Source organism: Strigops habroptila, chromosome 11 (assembly GCF_004027225.2).
Source record: "Strigops habroptila isolate Jane chromosome 11, bStrHab1.2.pri, whole genome shotgun sequence".
Taxonomy (NCBI): domain Eukaryota; kingdom Metazoa; phylum Chordata; class Aves; order Psittaciformes; family Psittacidae; genus Strigops; species Strigops habroptila.
Window position 1 is genome coordinate 36,105,792 of NC_046360.1, and position 25,760 is coordinate 36,131,551.

A 25,760-nucleotide genomic window follows, 5' to 3' on the forward strand; every position below is an offset into this window, starting at 1 on the left:
GCATCGCTAACAGTGACTTCCAGAGCTCTGTAAAGGATACCACTGGCCTGGGACTTCGGCACCCAAGTGCCTCTCACCTCAGGCAGAGCACCCTAAAACCCCCCCCCCCAAACAGGACCATTTCCTTTACGTATCTCACAAGCTGTAGTTTTAACCTCAGCAGAGATCTTCCTACTGACAAGACACTTATCTAAAGAGACAGGTTTGGGATGGCATACCCCAAAATACAATGTCTGTTAGTAAAACTTTCCACCTTATGCCCAGGCACTGTAAGATAAAGGACATGTCCCAACCCTGGGTACTTATCTGAGGGCACGGACACAACTGTTCAGATGAAGTACACGTAGGAACTCCTCACCCTAATGCTCACCTTGCTACCACACTGCAAAGTCAGAGCAACTGCTACTGCCTGTGAAGCATAAGACACAAAATACAATCTGCTGCGTTCCCTTATTGCAAAGTGATTAATTTGAAGCTATTTGCAAAGGTTTTCATTAACTAAAAGATCACCCTCACAACAGATGAGCTTTCTTGCTTATGAGACATACTGCTCACACCCAACATGAATTCTTCACACAGCAACATGCGTTTGGAGATGTCATGACATGCTAACATTTAAATAACTTTATTTAAATACAACTAGCCAAAATGCTGCCTCAAGTTCTACCAGACCAAACAGTCTCACTAAGTAGGAAACTAAAAGCCTCAGCTCACAGTGAGCACACACCACAGACAACTGCTCTATTTCAAATATATGCTGCTATAACCAAGTTTTCTGTAGTAAAGAAGTCAGATTCAAGTTGCTGCTGCAACTGGCCTTGGTTGAATTACGTTTGGGTGTTGTTCCAGTTGCATGTCTTTCAGCAAAGTCATATGGAATTCATGCCATGGTTGTTTCACTACTGTATTTTTTATACATTTGACTGACAAGGTTATCTTCAGTAATTCATCATTTTCTTCTTCTCTTGATATCTTACAAGTCATAATGCCCAGCAAGTAAATGCGAACTAAAGACTTTTAATTGCCAGCCTAAAACGAAGTAAGGAACATTGGGTGGTGCATTTACTGACACAGATTTGAAATCCTGGTACACTAACAAACATTTTGCCACCTTCCAAATCCATCACTCCAGCTTGTTGCTGTACTCAGTTTCGGCATACCTACAAGAACTTGCTATTTTGAAACAGGCAAGCACCATGCTTGGGCTGTAACAGTATTCCACTATCACACACACTCACATCTGACCACCTTCCCCAGCAAACGAGAGCTGATGAAAGAAAGATAACACTGCCAATTTTCAAGTGGGTTTGTCTAAGGAAAGCACCCCATGCACAGCAACTGAGGGCACCAACCCACAGCGTTTCACAGGCTGCTCACAGGCAGTGGATGGGAGCTCATTCTCCTTTAAACAGGAGTGTGAAGTTACAGGGCACAGCCTGAGCTGGCCACCGAAAGGCGGAGACCCTGCTCCCCTTCTCCGGTCCCCACCACATCCTCCACACTTCCACCCATATGTTCTCCCCTATTTATTTTGTGAGGGCTCTGGATGCTTGTCAAATCTCTTGGTGAGCCAATTCAGTTCACTATCTTGGCAAAGAAATAATGCAGCAAAACCCAAAACATAAAATAATCCCCAACATAGTTTTCTGCTGGGTTAGCGAGCTGGAGGAGCTCGGAAAAGGGGAGCCAGCAAGAACCAGAGCTGGCAAACAGCAAAGGCAGAACTCCCCATTGGGTGGGAGAGCACGGGGGAGCAGAACTTCCCCCATTCAGCAGCAGAGCTGTTGGATGTACTCAGCTGTCTCGTGTAACTTCACCCGGAGTAACCTCACTCGCAGGGTGCAGTGCTGCAATAGTTTCAAGCTGACTTCAGCTGGCACAGCTTCAGGGCAGCCTCCCCATCCCTCCCTGCGCTGGGGCTAACCTGACCCCACGCTCGAGCAGTTCAGGCAGAAGCCAGCAGAGAACTCTTGCTTCCAAAACCAAAATGCACTTGTTTTCATCATGGTAGCCTTCCTGAGCAGTTCATTACTGGAGCAGGCATGGGGCAGAACAGAGACAAAAGCGATGGTGGGAAAGAAGGAGAGCAGCACATCAGGTCAGCTTGAATTGCCATGGAACCATATCACTCACGTGCACCAAAAACCTACACAAAGCTGTGCAAAGAATATACAGTGTGTCACCAACACCCATTCCAGCTTAACACAGGAATTCCCATATACGAGCAAACCCCGAGGCGGGTATGAGAAGAACAGCACAACAAAGCGAGTTTGTGGCAAGCTCAGAACCCGACTTTCACCCTGAGCATCCTTGTTGCCTGTGAACTTCCAGGCCATCCTGAGCCCCAACATCCCTGAAATTCATGAAACTGCAGGAGAACTTTGGATCGGAAAGGCAGTCTCCTCTCCAGTCGAGCAGAGCCTACTTAACTTGATCAAGCAGTCCTCTCTGCTTCAAAGGTTCACTTGAGCTGCATTTACACAGGAAGCTTCCAGATCTTTGCTGTGGCAAAAGTTAATCTACAGCCACATTACTGAAAGCATTCTTGCAGCATGATTGTAAGTTATTCCAACCTAATGCCACCAAAACACAGGAAATAATTTGTTTTAGTGTCTCTAGTTAAAGGCCACATGAATGCGAAAGGCTCATCTATTCTTCCAAGTATCTATAAATTGATACTGTAACTCAGGTTGAGACACGCTAACTATTTTCAGGGCTCCACACTGAACCCCCGAGGCACTTCAGTTTCCTCAATCACTGGTTCTCCAGCTTTTCCCAGTGTATTCTTTCCTGCCTACAAGCAAGGATACATTCTCACCTCTTCGTTCTCTCCCATAAAAACATTTGAGAACTGCTGCTCAGGAGCAGCTTCCACACCGGCACCCTGAAGGGGCACCAGTCCTAGAGAGCATTGCCAGAAAGGTGTAATTTGGAGCAGGGAAACAGGGCCACACTGAGAAATACTCCTCTGCTCCTATTCTCTGCACTACCTGGAGCTGTGATGAGAAGTCACGGTCTTCCCAGTCTCATTCTCCTACCAGCCATCACCTCTGCAGCTCCCATGTTCCACTCCCAGAAGCACAAGCTGCATCTTTCCCTCCTCTGGTCCGAGCAGTGCTGTCCTCCATGGCTTTCCTTATCCAAATATTTCCACTCAACACAACCCTCAAAAATCCTCCAGCCACTTCTTTTCATGATTCCAAGTCTATGCAAAACCAAGACTGCATTATCTGACACTGACAAACCAAAACTCCAAGCTGCATCTTGGCTTTTTTTGGTTTCTTTTACTGAATCATCATCCGCAGGCATGTTCTGTTACCAAGTTTGGTTGCGGGGTCTCGCGCTCCTTCCCTATCAACAACTTGCATTTCAAACTGCTCACTTCCAACTCAAGAGGATTCTACTCAGTATCAGAACTTCAAACTGTTTTCTGGGCTGCTGGAACAGTCACTGAAAAGAGTTTTATCCTGTAAACCAACAGGCTGCAAAAGAAAACCCTGGTATGAGCTCTGTAAAGACAACAGGAATCAGCCTGAGTCACTAAATGAGCTGCCTACCAAATCCAGACAATATCTTCTTGTCAATGTGTATGATTGCAATTGTGATCATGCTCTAAATATGAACACACCAAAAGCACCGTGACCTTTCTACTCTGAAATTACTTGGAAATATTTTAGGGATTAAGCATTTTGGTTTTCAAACTAACTCCCATTCTGTCTCAAAAGGCTGCCTGTGAGTGGAAAAAAATAACAAAGCTCATTTAGAGCAGGATGAATAAGCAAAAAAGTTTGCTGCCTTGAAAACTGAATGGATCTGACTGCCTGGGATACCTCCCCTTTGCTAATGTTAGCCCTTCCGTGACCCCCGGGGAGGAATGCAAGACCTGTCTACGTTATCAAGTTTATAAGGATTAAACTTTAGCATAAACAACAGACCACTTCTGAACTTCACTCTAAAAGCCAAATTCCTGCCTATTTCTCAATGCCACTCTTCCATGTTCCTCTCTCTTCATCCTTCCTTTTTTTTCGCCTTCATGTTTGGTGAATGTGGGACTATTAGATTCCTGACCACAAAAGAAATTACTTCTCCTGCTCACTAAAAGCTTGCCACTCAAACTGCTGACAAGTCCTCCCACATTTCTGCACCTTGAAGTCTGAGCACACCAGTAGACTTTGCTGAATATTTCCCATATTGCTCATTAAAATCACTGGGGTTTGTGTGTGCTTGGTAGGAGGAAAAGAAAACTCAGCAAGAAAGCTTTTCTTTCCCAAATTTATTATTTAAAAGCGTAATTTGTTTGTTTGGCTATTGCAGCATTTAGACGAAAGGATCAGAAAGTTGCAGATTTACAATTTAAACAACAATATTGACGCTCCTATAGGGCTTGTGGCAACAGAAACTAGCACGAAGGCCATTATTCAGTGCGGAGTTCTTGTTTTGGGCTACAGCTTTTCAAGTTCAGACTCATCACTTGAAGTGAGGGAAAAATCCCTTTAGCTATTTTTGTTGCAGGAAAATACTACTTCACCACTAGCTGGGGCAGGGGGGAAGGGGGACGATGAACAAGAACCTCCTGATTTGTCGCCTGGATCATCCTCGAGACAAAGAGCATCTCTGCTAATTATAGAAGGAAAAAAAAAACAACCAAACTAATTTAAAGTAGGAGCAGTTGAAAAAATACAAGAAGTGTTTCTCAGCATGCTTAGTGGGCATTAGCTGCGATTTCAGCAGCTTAGCAAGTCCCACCCCTGTGTGAGCTCAGCGGGGAGGCCAGGAGCGCTGCACATTCTCCCTGCTCAGCAGGGACAGGGGCCGCTGCTCGGCTAATTTGCTGCAGGAATACTGGAAAATTGCCACCAAAATAGAAAATCCTGTGTAAAAAAAAAAAAAAAAACCAAGAACACACCACCCCACCTCCCCCCAGCAACTTCAATAAGGAATTAAGAGAAGAAAAGTGGAAAAAAAATCCCAGCTCCCACAGTTTCAAGATGTTGAACTCTTGCTACATGATGGTCTGGGGCTTTTTCCACGATCAAAATAAGCAAAAGGTTTAGGCTAAGCCAGATCTCTACAAAACTGGCTCTAACAACGTAAGTGCAAACTGTGCACTAACTCTTGCCACAAGTCAGTGATGGAAGCCAAAGACCGGCTGTAGAAGCTGTAACAGCTTTAACATTCATAGCTATTTTCATTTGGAAGAGAAAAAAAAACCCTAAATGGACAAGTAACGGAAACAAAGCCTTTATTTTAAAATCAAACAGCACTTCAAGTTTCATAGAGGCAACTGAGGCTTAATATCTCACATCTATATACATTTAAGCATATATTCAATGCTTTTAACTCCAGGACTGCTACTACATCTTGTATAGATAAAAAAACCCCCTCTTACATACTGCACACAACACAAGATTTCACTGGCAAGATGTCAGGGTTACACACACAAGCAGCACCAGAGTAAGAACACAAACGTGCTTCTGTAACGCTGTAATACTGCCATGAGAACAATGAATTTTGAATTTTCAAACCTCTGAGCACTCATGATGTTTGTTTTACTGCTGCCAGAATAGATAGAAACATTTTTATCTCCTTGCATCATTCAAAACAAGTTTGCAACAGTCTGATCATCCAAAATGGGGGGAAGAATAGGCCGGGTCAGGCTAATACATGACATAGCTGGGACATAGCACATTTAGTGTGCTCCTGGATGCTTCACGCCTGGAAGTTTGAATTAAAAATGTGGGGTTTTTTTTACTTTAGGGAACACTCGGAACATTTAAATCAATGGTTGTTGGTTGTTCCCTTTGCGCAGAGTGGGGGGAATAAAAAAGCATAAACTTTTGCATGTTCTTAGATGCCAGTTCAACACCATCTCTTTCCTATGGGTTTTTTAACTTTGACCTATTACTTCTCAAGATCTGGCCGTAACAGAGTCCTCTTTCTGAAAAGGGGTTTAAACGTACAGGGGATTTCACTGACACACCTTGGGGTGGGGAAATTTCAGACAACATTAGCTAAGGAATATTACTTTCAGGTCACTTGGGCTGTGACAGTAAAAGGAAAAGCCAGGGCCTTCCCAAAGCGGTGCCAGTTATCCAAGAGGATGGATGCGAGGCGGAGGACTGATTCCCTGTTACAACACACGGAGAGGCTGTAAACAAAGACTAAGGGACCACGAAGCTCGCTTGCTGTATTTTATTAAACCAAGGAGCCAGTTTTCCTACTCACAACATCCTAAATTCATCGCAGTTGTCATGCAGCAGACGCCACGTTCAGCCCCAGCGACGGATGCGTTTTAGGTGGGTTAGAAGTTGCTCACCCCACCTCATGAAACAACTTGGGTGCCACAGAACCTCAAATATAAAAGCTACTCAAGAGTTTGGCACCTACCACGTGATTGCTGCCAGTCAAGCGGATTTACGGGCATATTTTAATCTCTCACATTATTCTGGTCATGGAATTTTTGCTTTGAGCTCACAGTAATTGTGAGGCAGGGCAAGGGGCTCCCCATCATAGGTGTTAGTTTACAAAGATGGCAGTTGTGTTCTAATGCTTAATGTACTCCCATTTCCCATCCTGCATACCTCAACCAACAGTTCCATCTTTAACAAATGCACTGGAATATGCTGATAGCTCCAACTCCACCACACAGTATCACACAGACAGCAGCCAGTGCCAAATGGTTAGTTAAGCAGATAAGAAAGGCACTCATTCTTCCTTTAAGAAAAAAAAAAGAAAGGAAGCTATTGCAGTCAAGCAGACAGAGTGTGGATAGAAGCTGGCAGATTCCACAATACATAGTCACGTCAAAAATGGCCTCCTGCAAACTGTTCCTTCATCAAGCATTTGAGTCAACTGAAAGAGAGGAATTTTCCCCATTATTCACAGGAGTTTCACCTCCCTATTCCACAGCACAGCAGCGTTTTCTACGCATTTTGACATACAATCACATGGGAAACGCAAAGGATCAATTTCACTCTGCAGCAAAGGGGAAACTCGTCTCCCTGCTTTCTGTTTCCAGTCCCAAAGTTGAACTGGGCCTTTATTTTGACTGTTCCCTGGTCTGTGAATGGAAAATCCCTCCTCAGCACTAGCAGGCTGGTGTCTGCTGCACACACCCACTGCACACAGCAGAAATTCCAGTCAATAAGGCAAGTGGGGCCCAGGCGATGGAAGGGGAGGAAGGAGACATACAAACAATAAGAAAAGCATCTGGCTCTGTTACTGGCTGGAAAGGAGACCGGAGTTCAAAAGAGACACGAATGCAGCCTTCACTTAACAGGAAGATCATATCAATTCTCACTGTCCTACTTTTCACACAGACCAAAATATCTGGAAAGGGTAACTCAGGGTTTCCAGCCCACACTTTAAAGCAATTCCATTAACTCCAGAACAGCAATGAAACACACGTCGTAGGTTTTTATCCCACCAGACCGAAACATCGCCCTGCTTCTGCTTTGGACCTGTGGAAACAGCCCCAAAAGTGAAGGCCATTGCTGAACGTGAGCCAGCCATCTCTCCACCGCCTCACTAATGGAGGCTGCTCTGCTGTCCTTCCCTGGAGATAGCAGCCAAGTCTAGTGAAGCTTCTCTCATAGCAACCAGAGCTCCAGAGCCAACGGCAGCTGCTGTCACTGCCTTCAGCGCTTACCCACAGGATCCAGAGCAAAGCAACACCCTCCTCCCTGCACCTTTAGAGCAAAACCAAGAAAAACCCAGAAGGCTGGTGACAAGATGACTTCCTGGGTCAACCACAACAAGAAGAAGAAGAAAATCCCAGTATTTCCTATGCAAGTGAAAAGGGAAATCTCTTATTTCTACTGAAGAAATAGGAAATTCCTTTTCTGGGTTTAGGTTCTGGCAGGGTGGGGGGGCAACCGCCTGAAATCCATGCTCCAGCACACCATCAGGCACCAACATCAAGTTCTTCGAGCCCCTGCAGCATCCTTCACACAAGGAGAAGCGTTTGCCCCTCGCCCCAGCCATACCCTCAGCTCTCCTGTTCCATCACAGCCAGAGCCTGCAGCAGCCACCGCAGCCCTGCAGCACCCCGTGTCCTCCACGGACCCGCAGAACCCTCCCCAAAACAGAAAATCCCACGCAGGGATCTTCCTTTCTGGCAGTGGAGGGGGCAACAGGGCTGGGAAGCGGCTGTGACCCCCCCCCCCTTCGCCGCTACACCCGCTTCCCTGAGGCCACACGCGGCTTCGCACCTCGCCTTCCTCCCTCCCCCGGGGACGGCAAGAGCGGCCCGGCCCCGCTTCCCCGCCCGACCCGGCGGTGAACTCCGGTCACCGGCACCCAAGGACGAGTCGCCGGCCGACAGTGACCTTGCGGGTGCCGCCGGAGAGCAGGCGGCGGGGGTCAGAGCGGGGCCGGGGCGCGGGCGGGAGCCCACCCCGCAGCGGCCACGCGTGACGGGAGAGGCAAGGCAGGAGAAGCCGCGCTGCAGCCCCGGCGCCGGGCGGGCCGGGAGCGGGGGGTTACGGGGGAAGACGCCGCACGGGCACCATGAGAAAGCAGAAAATGCAGGTCAAACACCGCCTCCCCCGAGGCCCGACGGCTCGGGGCGGGCACCGGCGGCAGGCACCGGCGGCCCCGGGAAGGCTGCGCCCAGACGGACAACGACCCCCGCGGCCCCCCGGGACAATAAGCGGGGATAAGGGGAGCGGGGACAGCAGCCTGCAGCGGGGCTCCCCCGGCGCTCGGCCCCACCGACAAAGCCCCGCGGCCAGGCCCGGCCCCGGCCCCAGCCCCGCACCGGCCCGAGCCCGGCCGCCGCGGGCGAGCGCGCACCACCGGGACCGCCATGATGGCCCGTGCCGCCAGGCCAGGCCTCCCCCGCCGGGCCGGACCGAGCCGAGCCTCCGTTGCTGCTACCCCATAGCGGGGCCATAACGCCCAGGCCCCCAAAGCAGGCAGCGCGGAGCGCCGGGCTACGGCCCACGCCGGGAGCCCCCCACGGCCGCCCGCCTGCCCGCGCCGGCATTCCCTCCCGCCACCGGCCACGGCCAGCCCCCCGCCCGCGCAGCTCAGTCCTACCTGTCCGGCCCGTTCCCCGGGCCCCCGCGCGGCACTAGGCCCGGCTCAGCGCCACGGCGTTCCCCGTGCAGCCGGCGGCAGCGAGCCCTCGGCGGCGGCCGCGGCGCCAGCCCCTCCCCCTGGCAGCGGCGGCTTCTCTCCAGGCCGGGCGGAAACGGTACTGGGCGCACGGGGATCCCCGGCGCCGGCGCCAGGGGCGCCCCAGACACGCCCACTCCCGCTCCCCGTTGGCTACAACGGCGCTACACCCCACCCCGCCGGGACACCGGCCGCGGCCGACGCCCCGCCCATCCACGCTTTCTATTGGTCGCTTCTCCGCCCGGCCCCTCCCTCTCTCCCACCTCATTGGAAGCCGCGCGCCCACCCTGCCGCTCGCCCCACGGTCGTGGCGTCTTATTGGTTCGCGGAGCTGCCGGTCAGCGAGGGGGGCCAGCGGCGTGGAGCGGTGCAGCCGGGCGGGCTGCGCTCAGTGAGCGCCGGGCGCGCCGCGCTACGTGCCGAGGGGCGGGGACGCGGGGTAACTCCCGCGTCGGGACACGTGGCAGAAAGAAGGGGCGGGGCGGGCGGAGGAGGGAGGCGGCGCGGGGCGCATGCGCGGCGGCGGGAGCGCGGAGCCTGCAGCTCGGCACGTCCGCGCCGCGGGGAGGAAGCGCGGGGGGGGGGTTGTCCCGCCGGCGCCGCCGCCTCAGCGCTGCCCCGGTGGTCGCTGCCTCCCTCAGGCTTCATAGAGCGGCTCCGGTTTCCCCTTCCCTCCGCCCGGCTGCCGTCCTGAGGCGGGGCGGGACCGCCGCCTTCCGGCCCTCCCCTCTCCGGGGTTGGCGGGGGAGCCCCGCCGCGGGAGGCTGAGGAGCCGCCGGCGCCTGAGGGGACGCCCGGCCCCGCCGCCATCTTGTGCGCAGCCCCCCGCCGCCGGAGGGCGGTGCCGGGCGCTGCGGTGGAGCTGCTGGGGGGGTAGGAGGGAAGAGGCGGCTCCGGCGGGTGCTTGGGGCCGGTCACAGGGCGCTGAGCCAGGCGTGCTGCAGGCACTGCGCGGCTGTGGCGCGGCGCTGGGGCGCGTAGTGCAGCGCGGCGAGGAGGAAGCTGGCGAAGGTGGAAGCCTCGTGTGTTGCCCAGTGGTGCCTGTCCGACAGGATGGTGTGGAGGCTGCGGGGGCAGAGCCTGGAGATCCGCAGGAGAGCGCCTGGAGGAGACAGCGTAAACACAGGACCTCAGTGATGGGTGCGGGACTGAGGGGCTGCTGCTTCTCACCTCATAGAAATCAGCCTGAAGGATTCCTTCCCCTTTGCCAGGTTGGACAGAGCTTGGAGCAACGTGGTCTAGTAGATGATGCCCCTGCCCGTGGCAGTGGGATGGAAATAAATGAGCTTTAAGGTCGCTTCCAACACAAACCATTCTGTGATTCTTTCTCTGTCAGCTTCACCTGCACTGCCCCGTGCAGGTTTGGCTCTCGGGTGTTCCTCAGTAATTATCTTTCCAAACTAGTGTTTGGAGTCTCCCCCATTCCTGAGCACTTCTTAGATGAGAACGTGCCAAGAATGAAGGAGGCGTCCCCAGCACAGCCACGCCAGAGCCACTGCTGCTGTTCCCTCTGCCGGTTCACATGCAACCCGCAACGCACTGGGCCGTTTCGGTGCCAGAGCTCCCAAGACACTTAAGTTTAATGTGTCTTGTTGGCCCTCACTCCATGGGGACCAGGAAGGTGCAGCTACTGGCCGAAAAGCTCGTCCCCAGGAGCATCTGCTGTAAATGCAGTGATTCAGGTTAGACATGTGTGGTCAGGCCAGTTTGGTTCACACAGGGAGTGAATACAGAGCAAGAACTAGTTTTGACTCATGTCTTTCGAGCACCATAGAAGGAATAAGCGTGAGCAAAGGATGGGGATGTGCAGGGAGGTGCTTGCTGAACATGCTGTGCATGGGAGCAGCACTCAGCATTGTGGGCAGGCGGAGGCTGCGTGGCTGCTGAGCGTGAGAGCGGGGAAGGAGGCTGATGGACTAAATTGTCCTGTCATGTGGTGCCTTGAAGTCAAAGACAAGGAGTTCAAGCCTAATGAGTCAAAGGGAAAGGAATGAGGGAGAATAAAGCAAGAGACATTACAGTTGGGTCAGAAGACTAAATACAGCAGCCACGGTGGAAGGATGTGAGTGTCCCACTCCTGATCATCATTGTTCTCTGCCAGTGAAGGGGTGAATTCCAGCCTGGTCCGCACTCTCTGGCCTTCCTGGCATGTAGCTATTTCCTGTCCGTGTTTCCGTTCTCCTCAAATCCAGAGGAGAAAGAATTAAAATGTTTTTCCCCGTTGAGTGTTTGCTGTGACTGTTTTCCAGGATTTGGCATTCATCCTTGGAATGCTCCTGGATTGCAGAGGTAGGCAGGGCAGGGAGTGCTACCATTGAAATCTGCTTGTAGCCTGTGTTGTGTCACATACCTTTGGGGGGGGGTGTTCAGTGTGAGTAGGAGGGTGTCAGAGATCCACAGGGATTCTTAGAGTAAACTTCCTGCACTCCAGCTCTTACCTGGCTTGCTGAAAAATTTAGTTGACTTGTTCCAAGAATAAGCAATTTGAGGAGGAATTCTTCCCAGGAGTTCGATAATACGAGCAACGTGATCTGGACAGAGGGAAAACACATCTGGAGACAAAGATTGTGACATTTCTGTCAGTAAAATGAGTAAAACTGGTGGGGTCCTACCATCATCTCTGGAGAAATACTTCCCAGGTTGAGGATCAAATAGGCGCTCCCCAGTTGCCATTTCAAATGCCTAGAAATGGATTAGCACTGTTAATTCATTAATTGACTTGGAGTTTTTCTTCCCCATTAACTGATAATGCCAATTTCCCTGTCTAGCACACAAAACTGATCCTAAAACATGGAGATATTCACAGTGGTTTGACCCGTGCCGTGGTGAAACAGCACCTTTAGCTCCATGGGGATGAAAAGCAGGATGTGCCTGATGAGTTAATGTACATGGAGTGTGAATTGCCTCAGAGCTTAAACTAATTAAGAGTGAATTTTATCAGTGGGATACTTTCACTCCTGAGTGAATGGGTGCAGACAGCTCCTTCTTCCTTCTCCGAGAGGAAGTTTTGCTTTACATGCAGGATGTATATCCCTGTCACATTAGTGCCAGTCCCATTAGCATCGTCATTCCTAGCCATACCAGGCAGCCTGTGCTCCAGATATCCGCAGGAGTGCCATAGTCTAATCCCAGAAGCACTTCCAGGGCACGGTATGGCTGGGTCTGTATCTCCTTGGAAAAGGGCTTGTACTGAAACAGAAACAAACTCCCCTTAATGTCCACAAATGAGTAAGGGCAACGCTTGTGGCCACAAGCATCCTGTACAAGGAAGGAGATGTGGGGCAGAACTGAATGTGTGGGTTAAACTCTGTGCAGGGCACAGCAGGAATGTTCTCGGGTGACTTTATCTCCCCCCACTTCACACTGAACGTGGTTTTCAGTTTCCAATTGTAGGGACTAACTGCAGGCTGAAGCAACACCCAAAGCTGAGGGTGTCTGCAGGAGTTTAGTGCCCAGCTCGGAGCTGGGAGCGCTGCATATAACACCCCCCAAAATCAGCATCTCTTCAGCACACTGAAATAGTTACTCAGCTTTAAAAGGACAGACAGAGGGTGGGATGGAAAGGAGCACATAGCATCCCGCATCATCATGGCAGTGACACTGAGAGCACACTCACCGTCCAGCACGCGCTGCCCAGGTCTGCGATTTTCACTTCTATGCTCATTAAATCAGATTCTTCCAATCGGTTGCCAAGAGCATCCCCTAGATGGAAAGGACAGAGGGAAATCGAGTCTTTCCGACCCAACAGGTACTCATCACTCACCACCGGAGAGGCATCTCCGCCTGCCTTCACAGTTCTTCAGCCTAAAAGGTCCTAAAATGCTTTTTGTTATCAATAAAATGATTTCCCTGTGTTCTGAGGAAACACGAGCTCATATCCAGTTGGAACATAAGAGGGTGTTTGGGAGGGCAGTAGCTTGGAGTGGAGCAGTGTGACCGTGTCCTGCTGCAAGGTTCCTCTAGCACTGAGGTTCAATTCCTGTGAGCCCAGAGCAGAGCACATCCTGCCAGCACTAGTCACACACACAACATCTGTAATTCCTCCTTAGCCTTTGGGAATCCTGGCTGTCACAGGCTTTGGGCACAGCCTGTAAGGTGACATTTTCATATGACCCTGGAAAAGGGTAATTTTTGGTTTAGTGCTTTGCAGTGAGCTGTCAGCCTGTGCCTAATCCTGCTCCAAGCAAAAGACTCAGTCACCAATTTAACATTCCCCAATTGCCCCAGAGTTTGAGAGCCAAAACAGTGCTGTCATGAGAGAAATGCTCATGGGAGAACATCGTGTGAGGCTAAAATAAAGGGTCTCATTGCTGGGAGATGAGCTGATCTCTCGAGAAACTCCCCAGCCCTACGTCTTATTCAATATTCACACCATTCTCTGCAAATAAATTATGTCTCAAAAGGTGAAGATCCCTGGTACATACAAGTCTCCCACAAAGCTCAGAAATGCGGGAAACAAAGAGCAGAAGAGCAGCTTTCTGATCAACCCATTTGTATGTAACCTTCCAGGGGCTGAAAACACCAGACACAAGCGAACTATCCTGTACCTTAAGCCATAAGAACGAGCTCCAAGATCGCAGTGGGGCTGTTAACAAATGCCCTTGACCTGTAACCACAAACATACCTGCGCCACCATGTTTCTGTAGGAGCCTTGGGCAAGTTGTAGCCTGGTGCTTCTATTGAGCAGGGATAGGAGAGGCCTCCCAGCAGCATAATGTGGCTGTCCTGTTTTGTACTGGCCGTTGCAGGAGATGGGAACCTTTCCCAAGATGTCTGTGCTCTCCTTCCCTCTGGCAATGAACACATAAATCCTTTTCCTTTTGTTAAGACCCTGGAGCACTCACCTGGTCCCTTTAGCCTCGAATCTGTTCCCTGGCTGCAGTCAAGTGTATTGGGCAGAATCCTTTGGAGGCTTCTGTCATGTCCGTACAACAAGACGTTCTCCGGTTTGATGTCCGTGTGGATGATGCGGCAGCGCTCGTGCAGGAAGTGCAGCCCTGCCAGCACCTGGGTGAGCAGCGAGTCCCATCAGCACTGCCAGGGTCCCCACTGCCTCTCCTGCCCAGGAGCAGTCAGGCACTGTGAGCGTGCAAGTCATAGACCCTCTGGTATCGAAGGAAGGGAGCACTGATGAGATCTGCAGTCAATTGTTTCTGTATCGTGAGTGCCCTGTACTAAGGGGAGGGGGCTGCTTGGGGATGTGGGGGTGACCCACAGCATGAAAATCCACAGGTATCAGCATGGATGGGTAAGCCCAGGGAGATGGAAAGAGGACAGAGCTACAAGGAGGCGTTAGAATCACGGAGCTGAGCTTTCTGCTATTTGCATGTCCATGGAATACCGTACCTTTCTGTTGATTATCATTCAAATGGAAGCTGGGTGCCTGTTACAGGGTGACAAGGCACTGGAGGGTGTCCCATCATACAGGGAAAGAAAAGGAGGTGCAGCATAACCCAGACAAGGGGAGGGAGAGACTATGAGTGCGTGTAGAGAGGGCTTAAAGGCAGCGCAGGAGAGCCATGTAGGGAAAGAACAGCTTATGATAGAGCAGGGAGAGCCTGGCCTGTCACAGGGGAGAGATAAACAACACCTACCAGGGAGAAACGGTCGCTAACAGAAGTCAATGACAGCAAAAAGGCTACTGGGAGAGCCACGTTTGTGTTTTAAACACTCTCGGTCAGTCATAAAGGGCTGGCAAATATTCTTTGTATTATCAAATTCTATTCTGGGCTGAACATCAGCCCCAGGAAAATACCAACCTTAAATGGTAACTGTGAAACACGGGGAAAGATTTAAATAGCTAAACTGGAATGAATCAGAAGTAAATACTGCCCCAGTGCTGATCTGGAGGGGAAAAAGAGATTCCGAGAGTTTACAATTGAAGCAGATAAGGGAATGGATCAAGCAAAAGACTCGGGTGTGACATGGGGCACAGAGATTAAGGCCACTACATTTTTGTGTAACTTATTCAGGTGTTAGGGGAGCTTCTTTAGAGGAAGAAGCAGCTATTCCGAGAAGAGGTTCTTCCAGAAAACAGGATGAAGGAGGAAGCATTTTTCCTTTCTTAGTGTCCCTAGAAGGGCACAGGAATCAGAGTAGCAAATCTTCATCTTGGCAAGCATGCAGAACTCTGATAAATCTCAGCAGGAGAGGCAAAATGTGATTTTAACTATTCTGAGGCCTCCCCAGGTTTCCCATTTCTTTGCTATTCCCAGCCAACGCATAAGGAACTTGGCTTTCACAATCTGATCAGCCCCTATATTAATGGGAATATGACGACTTCCCACTCTGCGTTTTAATTACCATTTTCTCTCCCAAAGGGAATAGTTACTGTTTTCCTTAAAAAGAAAAGCATGCCTTGAGCACTCCCTCTGTATCATCTTTGCAGATGCGGCCATGTCCTCCTGCCAACAGCCCCTTGGTGCCCTCACCCAGTTCCAGCTAAGGTCTCACCTGCTGTAAGGACCTTTTCACAAAGGGCAGAGGCAGCCCCTGGGCTGTGTAGTTACCCATCAGACACCGCAGGGAAGGACCCAGCGCCTCAAATACCAAGCACACATGTGGGAAAGAGTCAGGGATTCACTAACAGAGAGAAGATGCTACCACCAGCCTTTTGCCCTTCACCAGAACGGCCAAATACCTCCTTCTCCAACATCTCCCCTCCAGCCACCTCCATGTGCTGTGCTCCAGCTACTGCCCTGCTCACGCTCATGGGAGCACAGTGCTTGGTTTTACACCATCCTGTAGCTCTCTGAGGCAAGCCCAGGCTTTGCTGCCCCACAGCACTCCCAGCAGAAGGATATGGAAGCCGTTCTCTCCAATCATTCTGAAGTCATCTAACAAACAGACGATGTTTTCTCCTGCCCGGTCGGTCTTCTTCATACTGCTCACCTGAGGGGGAGGATTCCAAGAAAGCTGCAATTAGAGACTTATATATCACAAGGACATCTGGCACTCATTTTATCCTGTTCTACAGACTTTCTCTTCCAGGAGTTGGCCCTTCATGACAAATCCAATAAAAACAGCATCAGGAAAACCACACAAGCAGAGTCTATGTGTTGTCCAGCTTTTGACCAGGTGAGAACATCACTCTCCCAGTGTCCAAATAACTCAAACCAATCCTGCTAATATAACACCCTTCCTGCTTCTTATTCTATCCCATGTAGGCCCAGAAAGGGCTCCTGCTGCTGCTGGAAGGGGTTTCCCCCAAAACCACAGCTCCCAGCACAATAACTGTCCATTTTCTTTGCCCTCCTAAAGCCTCTGCTCCTTGTGCTCAGAGCAGGGATGGCTCTACCCCTCCCTGGCTGAGAGCAGCAGGCTGGGACATCGCCTTTTGAAACCCACACCTTCCCTTCAGCAGTTTCTTACAAGGGGTTGCAGAGAGGCAGAGACCTTGTCTTTGTCTTTGGCCACTCAAAGACTACGTGTGAGCAGCCACGGAAGCCCCAGGGACCAGCTCCCTTCTCCTGGCAGCTCTGCCAGCACCAACCACCCTGTGCTGGTGGGAGCAGCCCTGGGACAGCTGAATGGCAGCGTGTTTTTCGGAGAGAATCAGTAATAAATCAAGGGTAAGGCTCAGCCTGTGTGCTGTGCTGATGTGTAGAAAAGCAGCTCCCTGATTACATTAGATTAGTGCCACTTGGTATTTCCTCTTGCATCACCGAGCCTGGCACATCTCCCTTTGGATAGGGCTTACAGATTTACAGATGTGAATTAAACCTTTCTCAAACCTGTCGGAGAAAGGCCTCCAGAGTAATTTGTAATGCAAAATGTAATGGCTTTTACTCATCTGAAGCTGATGTCACTTTGTATTTAGGCAAACTCAAAGAATCATAATCATGAGCTTTCTAGAACTAGCAGGTCAAGCCATCTTCAAAGGCAACTAGGTGAGACCCAGATCCAGGCAGCTCGTTGCCTTATTCATTAGCAAAGGCAGGAGGAAGCTTTCTGACTTCAGATGTTTATTATATTTTTGCTACAGCCTACATTTTTTTCCCTTTTTTTGCAGGTATTTCCTTTTATTTCAGTGTCAGTGCTGTGACAGAGCAACATCCTCTGAGCTGGGAATGACACAAATACGGCAGACACCCTCCCATCTCCTGCTTAGGAACATTGCCACCTTTTTCTGTTGATTAACTGCCTTATCTTCCTGCAGGTTCCTCCTGTTTACTAGATATCAGTCTCAGCTGAAAGAAATGGGCTGACAAGCCAAGAGAGACACAGCCAGCACGTCCCAGTAGGACAGGAGGAAGGAGAAGGTGCGTGTTTCAGATCAGTGCTGAGCCAGGCTGATTCATATGAATTCCCTGATTTTTGTTTGTTTTCCTGTTCCCCACGTAGCTCCTCAGACTGAGGCCCAGAGGGAGAAGGGATGATGAGGCTGATACTCACACCTGAACTCAGTGGCCAGCCCCACAGAGCCCCAGGATATACATACACAGCGGAGGAGAGCGACCTCATCCTGGGCAGCCTCAGCAAATCCTTCCCTGCTCCTCAGGACCTTCACAGCTACCTGTTTCTTCCTCCTGGGAAAGGAATCACAGCTGCCAGCCAACGTGTGCCACAATGGTCCTACCCAAGAGCACCTCCTCTCCCAGTCACCCAGCCCAGGGCTCCCAAGGGCTTGATGGCAGCCTTGCCCTTGGTCTGCAGCATGCCAGGCCCATGGGTATCCCTCCCAGTGATGCTGCTGGCGTCTGACAGAGAAAAAGGCAGACCATGGATACTGCAAGATCTAATTGAGAAGAGTAAATGTAGTGTGCGAGCTGGTGCCACCTCATTTATGTTCTTCTGGGGACCAACTCTGCCCATTGCAGCCATCCATCTCGCTGCCAGGTTTGCTCTGCACTCAGGGGGCCCGATATGCTCCCAGGCAGGCTGCTGTGTTCCACTGGCCCAGGAGCCCAGCCACCCCTTCCCACCTCCCCAAAGACGGTGAGCCCCTCACCTCATGTCCTGGCACAGCCAGACGGTGGCAAAGGTGCCGCAGCCCAGCTTGCGCAGAGCCTGGTACCGCGTGTTGAACACCTCTCCTTCCCGCACGGGGTGGTGGCCTCCTGTGGGACCATCACCAAGAGTCATTACCCACCAAGAGTCATTACCAGTCTCTATATGCTCTTAGACTGAAAGAGTGGCTGAGGGCAGCCATCCTTCTGGAGGAATGACCAGACAGGTCTCAGTGGCCTCCTCTGGCTTGGGAAGAGCCTGGCATGATTTTGGCTGTGGAGCCGCATGCCTGATGACTGACCTGTGCCCTGCGCTGTTGGTGTTTCCTCCTCCATCCGCTCCTCCATGGCCCAGGGGTGCAGCAGCTTCTGGCACAAGGGGACGGGGGTCTTGGGGTACAGGCAGTGCGATCATCAGCACCTCACTCCTTTAAAGAGAGTTGGGGAGCTGCAGGGCAGCTGTGCCTCTGGTGCATGCAGAGTGATTCCCTCTTCCATCCCCTCGCCCCTTTCCTTCCCATCTGCTTCCTCAGCCCCTACAGATGCTTTTGGCACCTCGGGGAGGCAGGGATTATTTTAAGAGCTGAGGAGGGGAGAGCTGGCAGGCTGGGGCCGGGCAGGGAGCATGGTGATGTGCAGCCAGAGCAGAGCCAAGGCCAGGTGGGAGTCTCAGGTTTCCCTGTGCCCAGTGTGGATTTGCAGGGGCTTAGCAGGGACTGTGGGATCCCCTCCCGCAGCCGGGGAAAGCACGTGCTCCCATCCCCATCCCAGCAGCACCGGGCACCTCAAATAGCAGCTCGTGTGGCTCATGGAGTTACAGATGTAAGACACCAACCCAGCCTCTCACAATTGGGAAATGTCAGTTGCTATACAGCCGAAGGCTCAGGGAACACACGTTGCCAGAGCTGGAGCTGGGTGATTGTCATCCCCATAGACCATTAGCACAGGTAGGAATAGTGACCTTTAAATCCTTCAAATCAGGTCGCTAAAGCTCAGAGCTGCACCAAGGGCTTTGCAGAAGTACAGCGAGATGCTGGTGGTGGTGGTGGCAGGAGCCTTGTGATGGGAGCTGTGCTGGGACAATAACATCTTCCAGGCACTGAGACAGAGGCACGACTTCCTCAAAACACTAAAGTTTCTTCCCCATGCTGACGCTCCCCCTCCTTATATTCTCTCACCTCCAACCGTTGCATTTGTACTGTTCAAAATCAGTCTTTTTCAGGCATAAACCTCCAGGATGCTGCATGTCTGTGTGGCTGCTCTTTTCAGCAAAGACTTACTGACATCTTAGCTGTGAAACACAGGTGAAATCAGAATTTCCCTTATTTATGCACAGACTGAGCACACTGGTAACCTCACAAGCTCCTGCACCACCAGAATCTACCCAAGCCTTCTCCATGTGCACCATTAGCACAGCAGGGGCTGACCTGAGAGCCAGGCAACAGCCTTCAAGATTTTATGTTGCTCACTATTCACCTGCCAAAGGAAAACTCCAGAGCGTGTGGAGATGGGAGTCCAACAGCATCTTCTTTAGGTGGGTTGTTATGGTAATGGAAGACTTTGGTGGGAAAGTAGGACCCAAAGGTAAAACACATCCAAGCACTAGGGCAGATAGAGCTTTCGGGGCTGCTCACAGTGCACTGGTGTCCCTGCTGTGGAGATGAGGCAAGTCCATCCTCAGGCGTGCAGGGCTTTGCCTCCATCCTCTCCAGTCAGCTGGATGCACCAGCAAAGGATGAGGAGCGTTGCTATGCAACTTGGTGTAGGAGAGTGAAACGTACTTCTCTAAGCTTTGTGATAAAGGACAATCAATGCTTTAAAGTCCTTCAACACCTGATGTCCTTACATTAAAAACAACCGTTGTTTTGCTTTTCTCCTTCAAAGCTACACTGTGCAGCACCTACTGGCTTGCAACAGGCCTGGACCAGAGAACTTCAGCCCCAAAACCTCCTGGTCCTGCCTAGTCTGCGAGCAGCAACTGCACAACTTCACCTCATAGGCACGGAATGGTGCAAGGAGCTGCCACCACCAGTCGTGCCTCCTGGAGTCACAGAGTCTCACCTTCCTCACACACCTTCATCTCCTGCACAAACACACCCCAAGCAAGCCCTTGCATCCCTACACATCCTAACACAGAGCCTAACTCTGAGCCGCGGCACCCTGCACACACTTACCGCACCGCAGCTCCCGGGCAGGACACGCCGCTCTGTTCACCATCAGGCTCATTCTGGAGCTCCCCAAAGTGAGATTCCAGCTGGTCCTGCTCTGCTTTTAGCCCGTGCTGCCCGGGAGGGGTGTCCTTGGGCAGACCCAAGTCTTGTGCATCGCTGGATGGAGGCGGTGAGGAGCGGGGCAGGGTATCGGATCACAGCACCGCTTCTGGGAACAACCTCGGAGAGCCAGGACAGCTGCGGTGGGCTCACTTTACTGCTGGCCTCTCCCTGGCAGCAGGTCCGTGAGGCGGCTGCAGCTCCGCGGTCTCCACAGCAACTATTTATAGAGGGAAATTCACAGCTCTGCCGAGATGGAAACACAGGAATCCTTCCCTCTGCTCCACCAAGCCCTGCGGGGCTGCCTGGTGCTTCCCAGTGCTGTGCCCGGTCTCGCTGCTGTGGCTCTTGTCCCCGCTAATCCCTCACCAAGGGGATGTGCTCCCTCAGCCTTCCCCATAGAGCACAACCACAGCCGGGTGCTGGTGACTGGAGCTTCTCCCTTCCCATTTCATGGAGAGCATCACAACAGCAGCACCCAACCCTCTGCGGTGGGACTGGAGCCCCCCCACTACCCCACACTGAGGGGAAAATGGCCGCAAACAGTAAAAATCACACTTTTCCCCCCAATATGGCACAGTTTTGCACCCAGGGCAGCCCTCAGGCCCTGTGCAGCCCAGGTTTCCCGCCTGAGGCAGCAGGGAGCCAACAGCAAAGGGCACAACAGCAGCGCTCAACCCACCATGGCGGGACTGGAGCCCCCAGCACCTCACACTGAGGAGAAAATGGCCGCAAACAGCAAAAACCACACTTTTTCTCCAACATGGCACAGTGTTGCACCCAGGGCAGCCCTCAGGCCCTGTGCAGCCCAGGTTTCCTGCCTGAGGCAGCAGGGACCCAGTTAAGGGTCAAACACCTCAGCAGCAGCTCTGCTGCCGCAGCCAGGTCAGGGCTTCCCCAGGCACCTCTCCCCTGCCTGTGCCCCCCAGCACCACAAATACCAGGGCAGGGGCAGCGGCTGCCCGGGGCCGGGGCAGCACCCAGGGGACGAGCAGCTCAAGCGGTTCATAACCCCTAAAAGGCCACCGAGAACACACACACGTGAGGGGAGCGTGGCCCAAAGCGGCGCCCGCACAGGGAGAAGAGGGGGGAGAAGCAACTGCAGCCAGAACTGTGCTAGTAAAGGAATGGGGAGCGGAGGGAAAGCTGGGAGAGATGGGCCAGGAGCCAGCACCATGTCTGGGAAGAGCTCTGCAACCAGCTTAAGGATGAAGTTGTGCTGCTGGTGGAGGAAGGCTGGTGGACAACAATGGTCAAACATCAACTGTGCCTTTAGCAGCCTCCTCCATGCTTACCCACTGTGGAAGACCAGAGCCAGGGCTGTAGTGCCCCATCTGCCCCTATCACCCCTGGTTCATCCCTGGAATCTGCAGAAACACCAGGATCAATGGAAGGTGGCACAAGGTTATGGCAAAGAACCACAATCACTATCTCACAGGCAGTAGATGGGACAGGAAGGAAGAGCCCCACGCTCCTGGCACAGCTCTCCAGCTCAGGAGAACAGAGTTTCCACTTAGGAGGTGACTGGATGCTGGGCAATGGTGTCACGGTACGAGAGACAAGCGCGACAGGCAGGTTGTATATTAAAATTTATTGAATTATTGTGTAAGAATTCTCTTTATTAAAATCATTTGGGCTCTAAACTGATTATTTACAGACAAAAACCTCTTATATCACCAATAGATTCCTACATCTCCGAACAGTATCTACAAACAGTTATTACACTATGTAACAAAATTCAGGTTTTTTTTGTGGGTTTTTTTTTTTTTTTCCAAGCTTTTTATATTAATTATTAATTCCAATTTGAGACAGACAGTACCTCGGGTGCTCTGAGCAGAACTCAAGGTGTAAATGCAGGTCAGGCCATACTGTAACAGACAGACACACACCAAGTCACAAGGCTGGGACAGGGCAGAGGCACCAAGACAGAAGAGAAAGATGGTTTGAGCAAACACATGGGGTGTTCTGGGAACCAAAAGAATCATCCTGACAAAGAAAGGCACCAAAACCAAGCAGCATCTTGCTGCAACTGGGGCACCCCTGGAAAAGAAACGACATTCCACCGCGGCAGCAGCATCCGAGCGCCTCTATTAAAACAACAGCCATTTCTACCAAAAAACCCCAAAAACTTCCAGGTACAGCCTAAATTCACCACCAGACAGCTGAAAGCAACACTGACACATCTACATCACGTGGGTGCCGGCTACTCTTAGTCGTGCCAACAGGAGACACATTCAAATACATTAATTGGGTATTTTAATACTGATCCGTTTAATACTCAGCGTTTCATCCAGACTACGGTGGAAGCAAGGTTCTTTCTCTGACCACAGTGCTAAGTAACTCCTATATCCTGCTAAATGACTCCTGCCACTCAATAGCATCATCTTTAAGGGCTCGATTAAAGCAGCACCATCCCCTTGCTGCACTTGTCTCTTGCAGAAGGGGAACGGTCACTGTGGCAGGACACACGGGTGCCCACACAATTCCCTACCTGTAAAGAAAACATGAACATCCAGAGAGGATTCTCCATCCTTGAGGAGGAACCTCCCACCTCCAGAGCGTCTGACAAGCTGGTTGTGGAATCAGGCAGAGATTGGAAGAAACTTGGAAGGATTGTGAGGAATAAATAAATAAGTCTTCCCTGCAATAGGGGATTTAGTAAAAAACTCTGGTTTGTGCAAATCTAAATGCAACAGAACCCTGTTCTAGTAACGGATTTTGCCACAGGAAAGGGGCATGGACGGAGAGAAGAGGGGCCATGCCCAAACGCCCAGGATGATCCCAGCGAGGGGAGGAGGATGCTGGTGTCTACAATACCAAGGACAGAGAGATAGAAGAGATGGGCACAACCAGCTTCCCACTCTCACTGCACTGGCGCTGGGCAGTGCCTCCTGCCCAGCTACACAAGGACAAGCTGATGTTAAACAACTCAATCACCTACATTTAGCTCTATTTTAAAGTCTTGATTATTGCTCTAATAAAAGCAGACTTTCACAGATACGCTCAGAGAAAGCAGATGATTTCCAACATCTGGGAGCGCTACTGGGAAGCAAAGAGGATGTGGAGCCCATGGGCACCTGGACTCCAATCACTGTGATTCCAGGAGAGCCACCAAGTCCTCCTCCCTTTGCCAGCGTGAGGTGAATTCAGAATTAAACCTCAAGACACCCTGTTCTGGGATAATTCTGCAGAAATAGGGGCACTAACAGTCTGCAGAGCCATAAATCCAGCAGGGAGCCTGTGGCTCCTGGCAGACGCTCAGTGAGCCACGAACTACACCTTGGTGCCTGGGGCAGAAAGTCCATCATCAATGCAGGAGAGAACAAAGCCACTCTGCTGCTATAACCGCACCTGCGTCAAACCAAGGAGCTGCCTCCCACCCAGCTTTTTGGGGCTGATTTAATCAGATTTGATCAAGACAGAGGTCAGAGATGCAAACTTCCTATGAGTTTTGTGGAAACAGGTGGTCAGGCAGGAGCAAAACCCAAACTGGTGCCCACGTGGGGGAAGAAGCAAACTCTGCTCCCATTTTTCTGCCTGGCAGCAGCCAGCCACTCACCCGCTGCTCCCTGCAGCAGGAGGTGGCACAGGGATGCTGGCCATACTCTGGGCACATACAGTACCCGAGAATGCTGCTGCAAGAGGGTCACAGGAGAGAGCTTTGTTGGAAGAGCGGCCAGCGTTAGCTTGTTACATTGCTCAGAGAACAGTTTGGTAACTGAGCAGCACTCACACAAAGCCACAGGGTTGATCTGATAGGCTTGGAATTGCTGCTATACGCAATGGAGAGAGGTAGGGATGTGATCCTGCCCTGGTTTAGCTGTAATCCCTCCTGGCCAGCACAGCCACCACCTCAGGGAGGTGACAGAGGGCTCAGACCTGCCCCAAGCATGCAGGACGTCAGCACAGAATTAGCAGAAGGGGTGAGAGTGCACAGGGCACCTTTATAAATAGGAATCTGCTCCCAGAGGGGCAGAGCACTCTGTTCCCAAGGCGCAGGATCCAAGGAGGGAGCAGCGAGGAGCTGCCCAGTGACAGCTGGCAACTCACTGTGCTTGTGCCTGGCTCCAGCCTCTCCTTCCTCGCCCAAACCATTCCTGTCTGCAGGATGCCCAATGCTCCTTGGGAACACTGTTGTGCTTCATCACTTCCTCGAGTTCACAGCTTACCAAATAACCCTTTTACGTGCTGCAACAGGAGAGTTTGGGAAGCGAAACTGTGAGTAAGGTGTGAGGCAAAGCCTAACAGAAGAAGCCTTGAACCAAGCTGCTGGGAAAAGCGAGCTGCTGTTACGACAACGGAGACATCTAAGAGTTATCCCTGCAGACAAAGCAGTGGAGAAAACTGCTCCAGTGCTGACAGACGTTGGTCAGTAGAAGTGCACAGAGATACTTCTCCGAGAAAAGCTTTGTCTCAAAGCCACAAAATTAAACATTCTCCTTTAGCATTTAAATACATTAACTTTCTGAGGGTATTTACAAGTCCAGTTCAGAAGCAGCAGAACAGCCGGACACCGGAGGGAGGGGGAGTGGCACAAGGCATTTGTTGTGCTTTTCCAAAGAGCAGGGCAACCTCCGACCACAAGGAACCAGGAAGACGGATCCCGAGCTGGGTCAGTGGGGATTGAGGTGAGCCAGGCAGCGACTCTCCCGTGGAATTTGTCCTGAGGGAAAGGGCGAGGGGATGCTGTCCGTTTACAGCAGACCCCTGGGCAAGCATGTGTGCTGGTGAACACGTCAGAGACCAGAACACTGGGGGGTGAGAGAACTGTGCCATTGGACGCTCTCCTTTCTACATCCAACATCCAGAACCAGTGGGGACATCGCTGCAAGAGTTTCTCAGGTGGGATACTGCAGGAGTGCTCAGGAGCCAGGGACAGAGGTTAGCACGGCTGTCCGCCTGCTCCCTGCATCCCTGCTGAAGTGAGGGCTGCAGCAAGGGAGTCTCCCAGCACTGATCCGTGCAAGACCAAGGACTTCACAGACACGGTGCTGGTGTTGTCTCCTGGCTCTTCAACAATGTTGTTTGAACACTTGGCACATTCACGTAACATCTGTAGGAAGGAGCTGCGTGGTCCCCCTGACAGTGCCAGGGGAAAACCAAAGTCTGGTTTTGTTTTGTTTCTAAGAAGAAAAAACTGTAAAAAAATACTCTCTGAGATGGAAGGACGCTTGTACTTTGTACTGCCTTGGCCATCCCTGTTCATGTCACCGCGGGTTCCTTGGAGAGCCTGGTTCCAATGGCAGCAGGACACCCTGTGTGTAGCTAGGATGAGCACTGTCCCCGCTCAGGCAGGGCAGAGCAGTCTGTCTGTGCCTGTCACAAGTCTGTGACTTTATTCTCCACAGCTGCTGCAATCTGTTGTAGTCTATATCCAAGCTGCATCTTCTGTGCTGTTGGGTCTTCTTCCAAGGCTGTAATGATC

General features: G+C 51.5%; 3 protein-coding genes across 11 annotated transcripts in view; all 3 read right to left on the minus strand.

Annotated features, from left to right (window-relative positions):
- The window catches only part of SETD5 (SET domain containing 5), a 64,000-nt gene extending 54,728 nt beyond the window's left edge, over positions 1-9,272 (minus strand). For 2 of the 4 annotated variants that reach the window (XR_003993886.1, XM_030502377.1), the window contains exon 1: positions 9,040-9,272. The gene's annotated coding sequence lies outside the window, so the exon portion shown is untranslated. The remainder of the gene's footprint in view (positions 1-9,039) is intronic. The other 2 variants (XM_030502373.1, XM_030502375.1) reach the window with 2 other exon arrangements.
- Positions 9,273-9,787: 515 nt separating this feature from the next.
- On the minus strand, positions 9,788-20,482 carry LOC115614746 (SRSF protein kinase 3-like). The gene is made up of 12 exons (XM_030502027.1): positions 20,240-20,482; positions 18,368-18,493; positions 18,068-18,176; positions 17,558-17,645; positions 15,921-16,008; positions 15,571-15,677; positions 13,962-14,124; positions 12,734-12,819; positions 12,199-12,306; positions 11,730-11,799; positions 11,556-11,648; positions 9,788-10,219 (listed from the first exon to the last, which is right to left on the minus strand). Exons 2-12 carry the CDS (start codon positions 18,411-18,413, stop codon positions 10,032-10,034), a joined length of 1,146 nt encoding a protein of 381 aa, XP_030357887.1. The 5' UTR covers positions 18,414-18,493; positions 20,240-20,482; the 3' UTR covers positions 9,788-10,031.
- A 1,429-nt stretch (positions 20,483-21,911) lies between these two features.
- Positions 21,912-25,760, minus strand: part of PLXNB1 (plexin B1) — a 75,392-nt gene continuing 71,543 nt past the window's right edge. For all 6 annotated transcript variants that reach the window (XM_030501324.1, XM_030501327.1, XM_030501326.1 and 3 more), the window contains one exon: positions 21,912-25,759. In XM_030501324.1, the coding sequence (XP_030357184.1) occupies positions 25,655-25,759 (105 nt within the window). In that variant the 3' untranslated portion in view covers positions 21,912-25,654. The remainder of the gene's footprint in view (position 25,760) is intronic.

Coding starts and splice junctions, on each gene's coding strand:
- LOC115614746 (XM_030502027.1), bottom strand. CDS start 18,413: ATGGAGGAGCGGATGGAGGAGGAAACACCAACAGCGCAGGGCACAG. Junction 17,646..18,067: donor TGGCTGTGCCAGGACATGAG/GTGAGGGGCTCA, acceptor TTCCTTTCCCAG/GAGGAAGAAACAGGTAGCTG. Junction 12,307..12,733: donor TGGGCAGCGCGTGCTGGACG/GTGAGTGTGCTC, acceptor TTTCTGTTTCAG/TACAAGCCCTTTTCCAAGGA.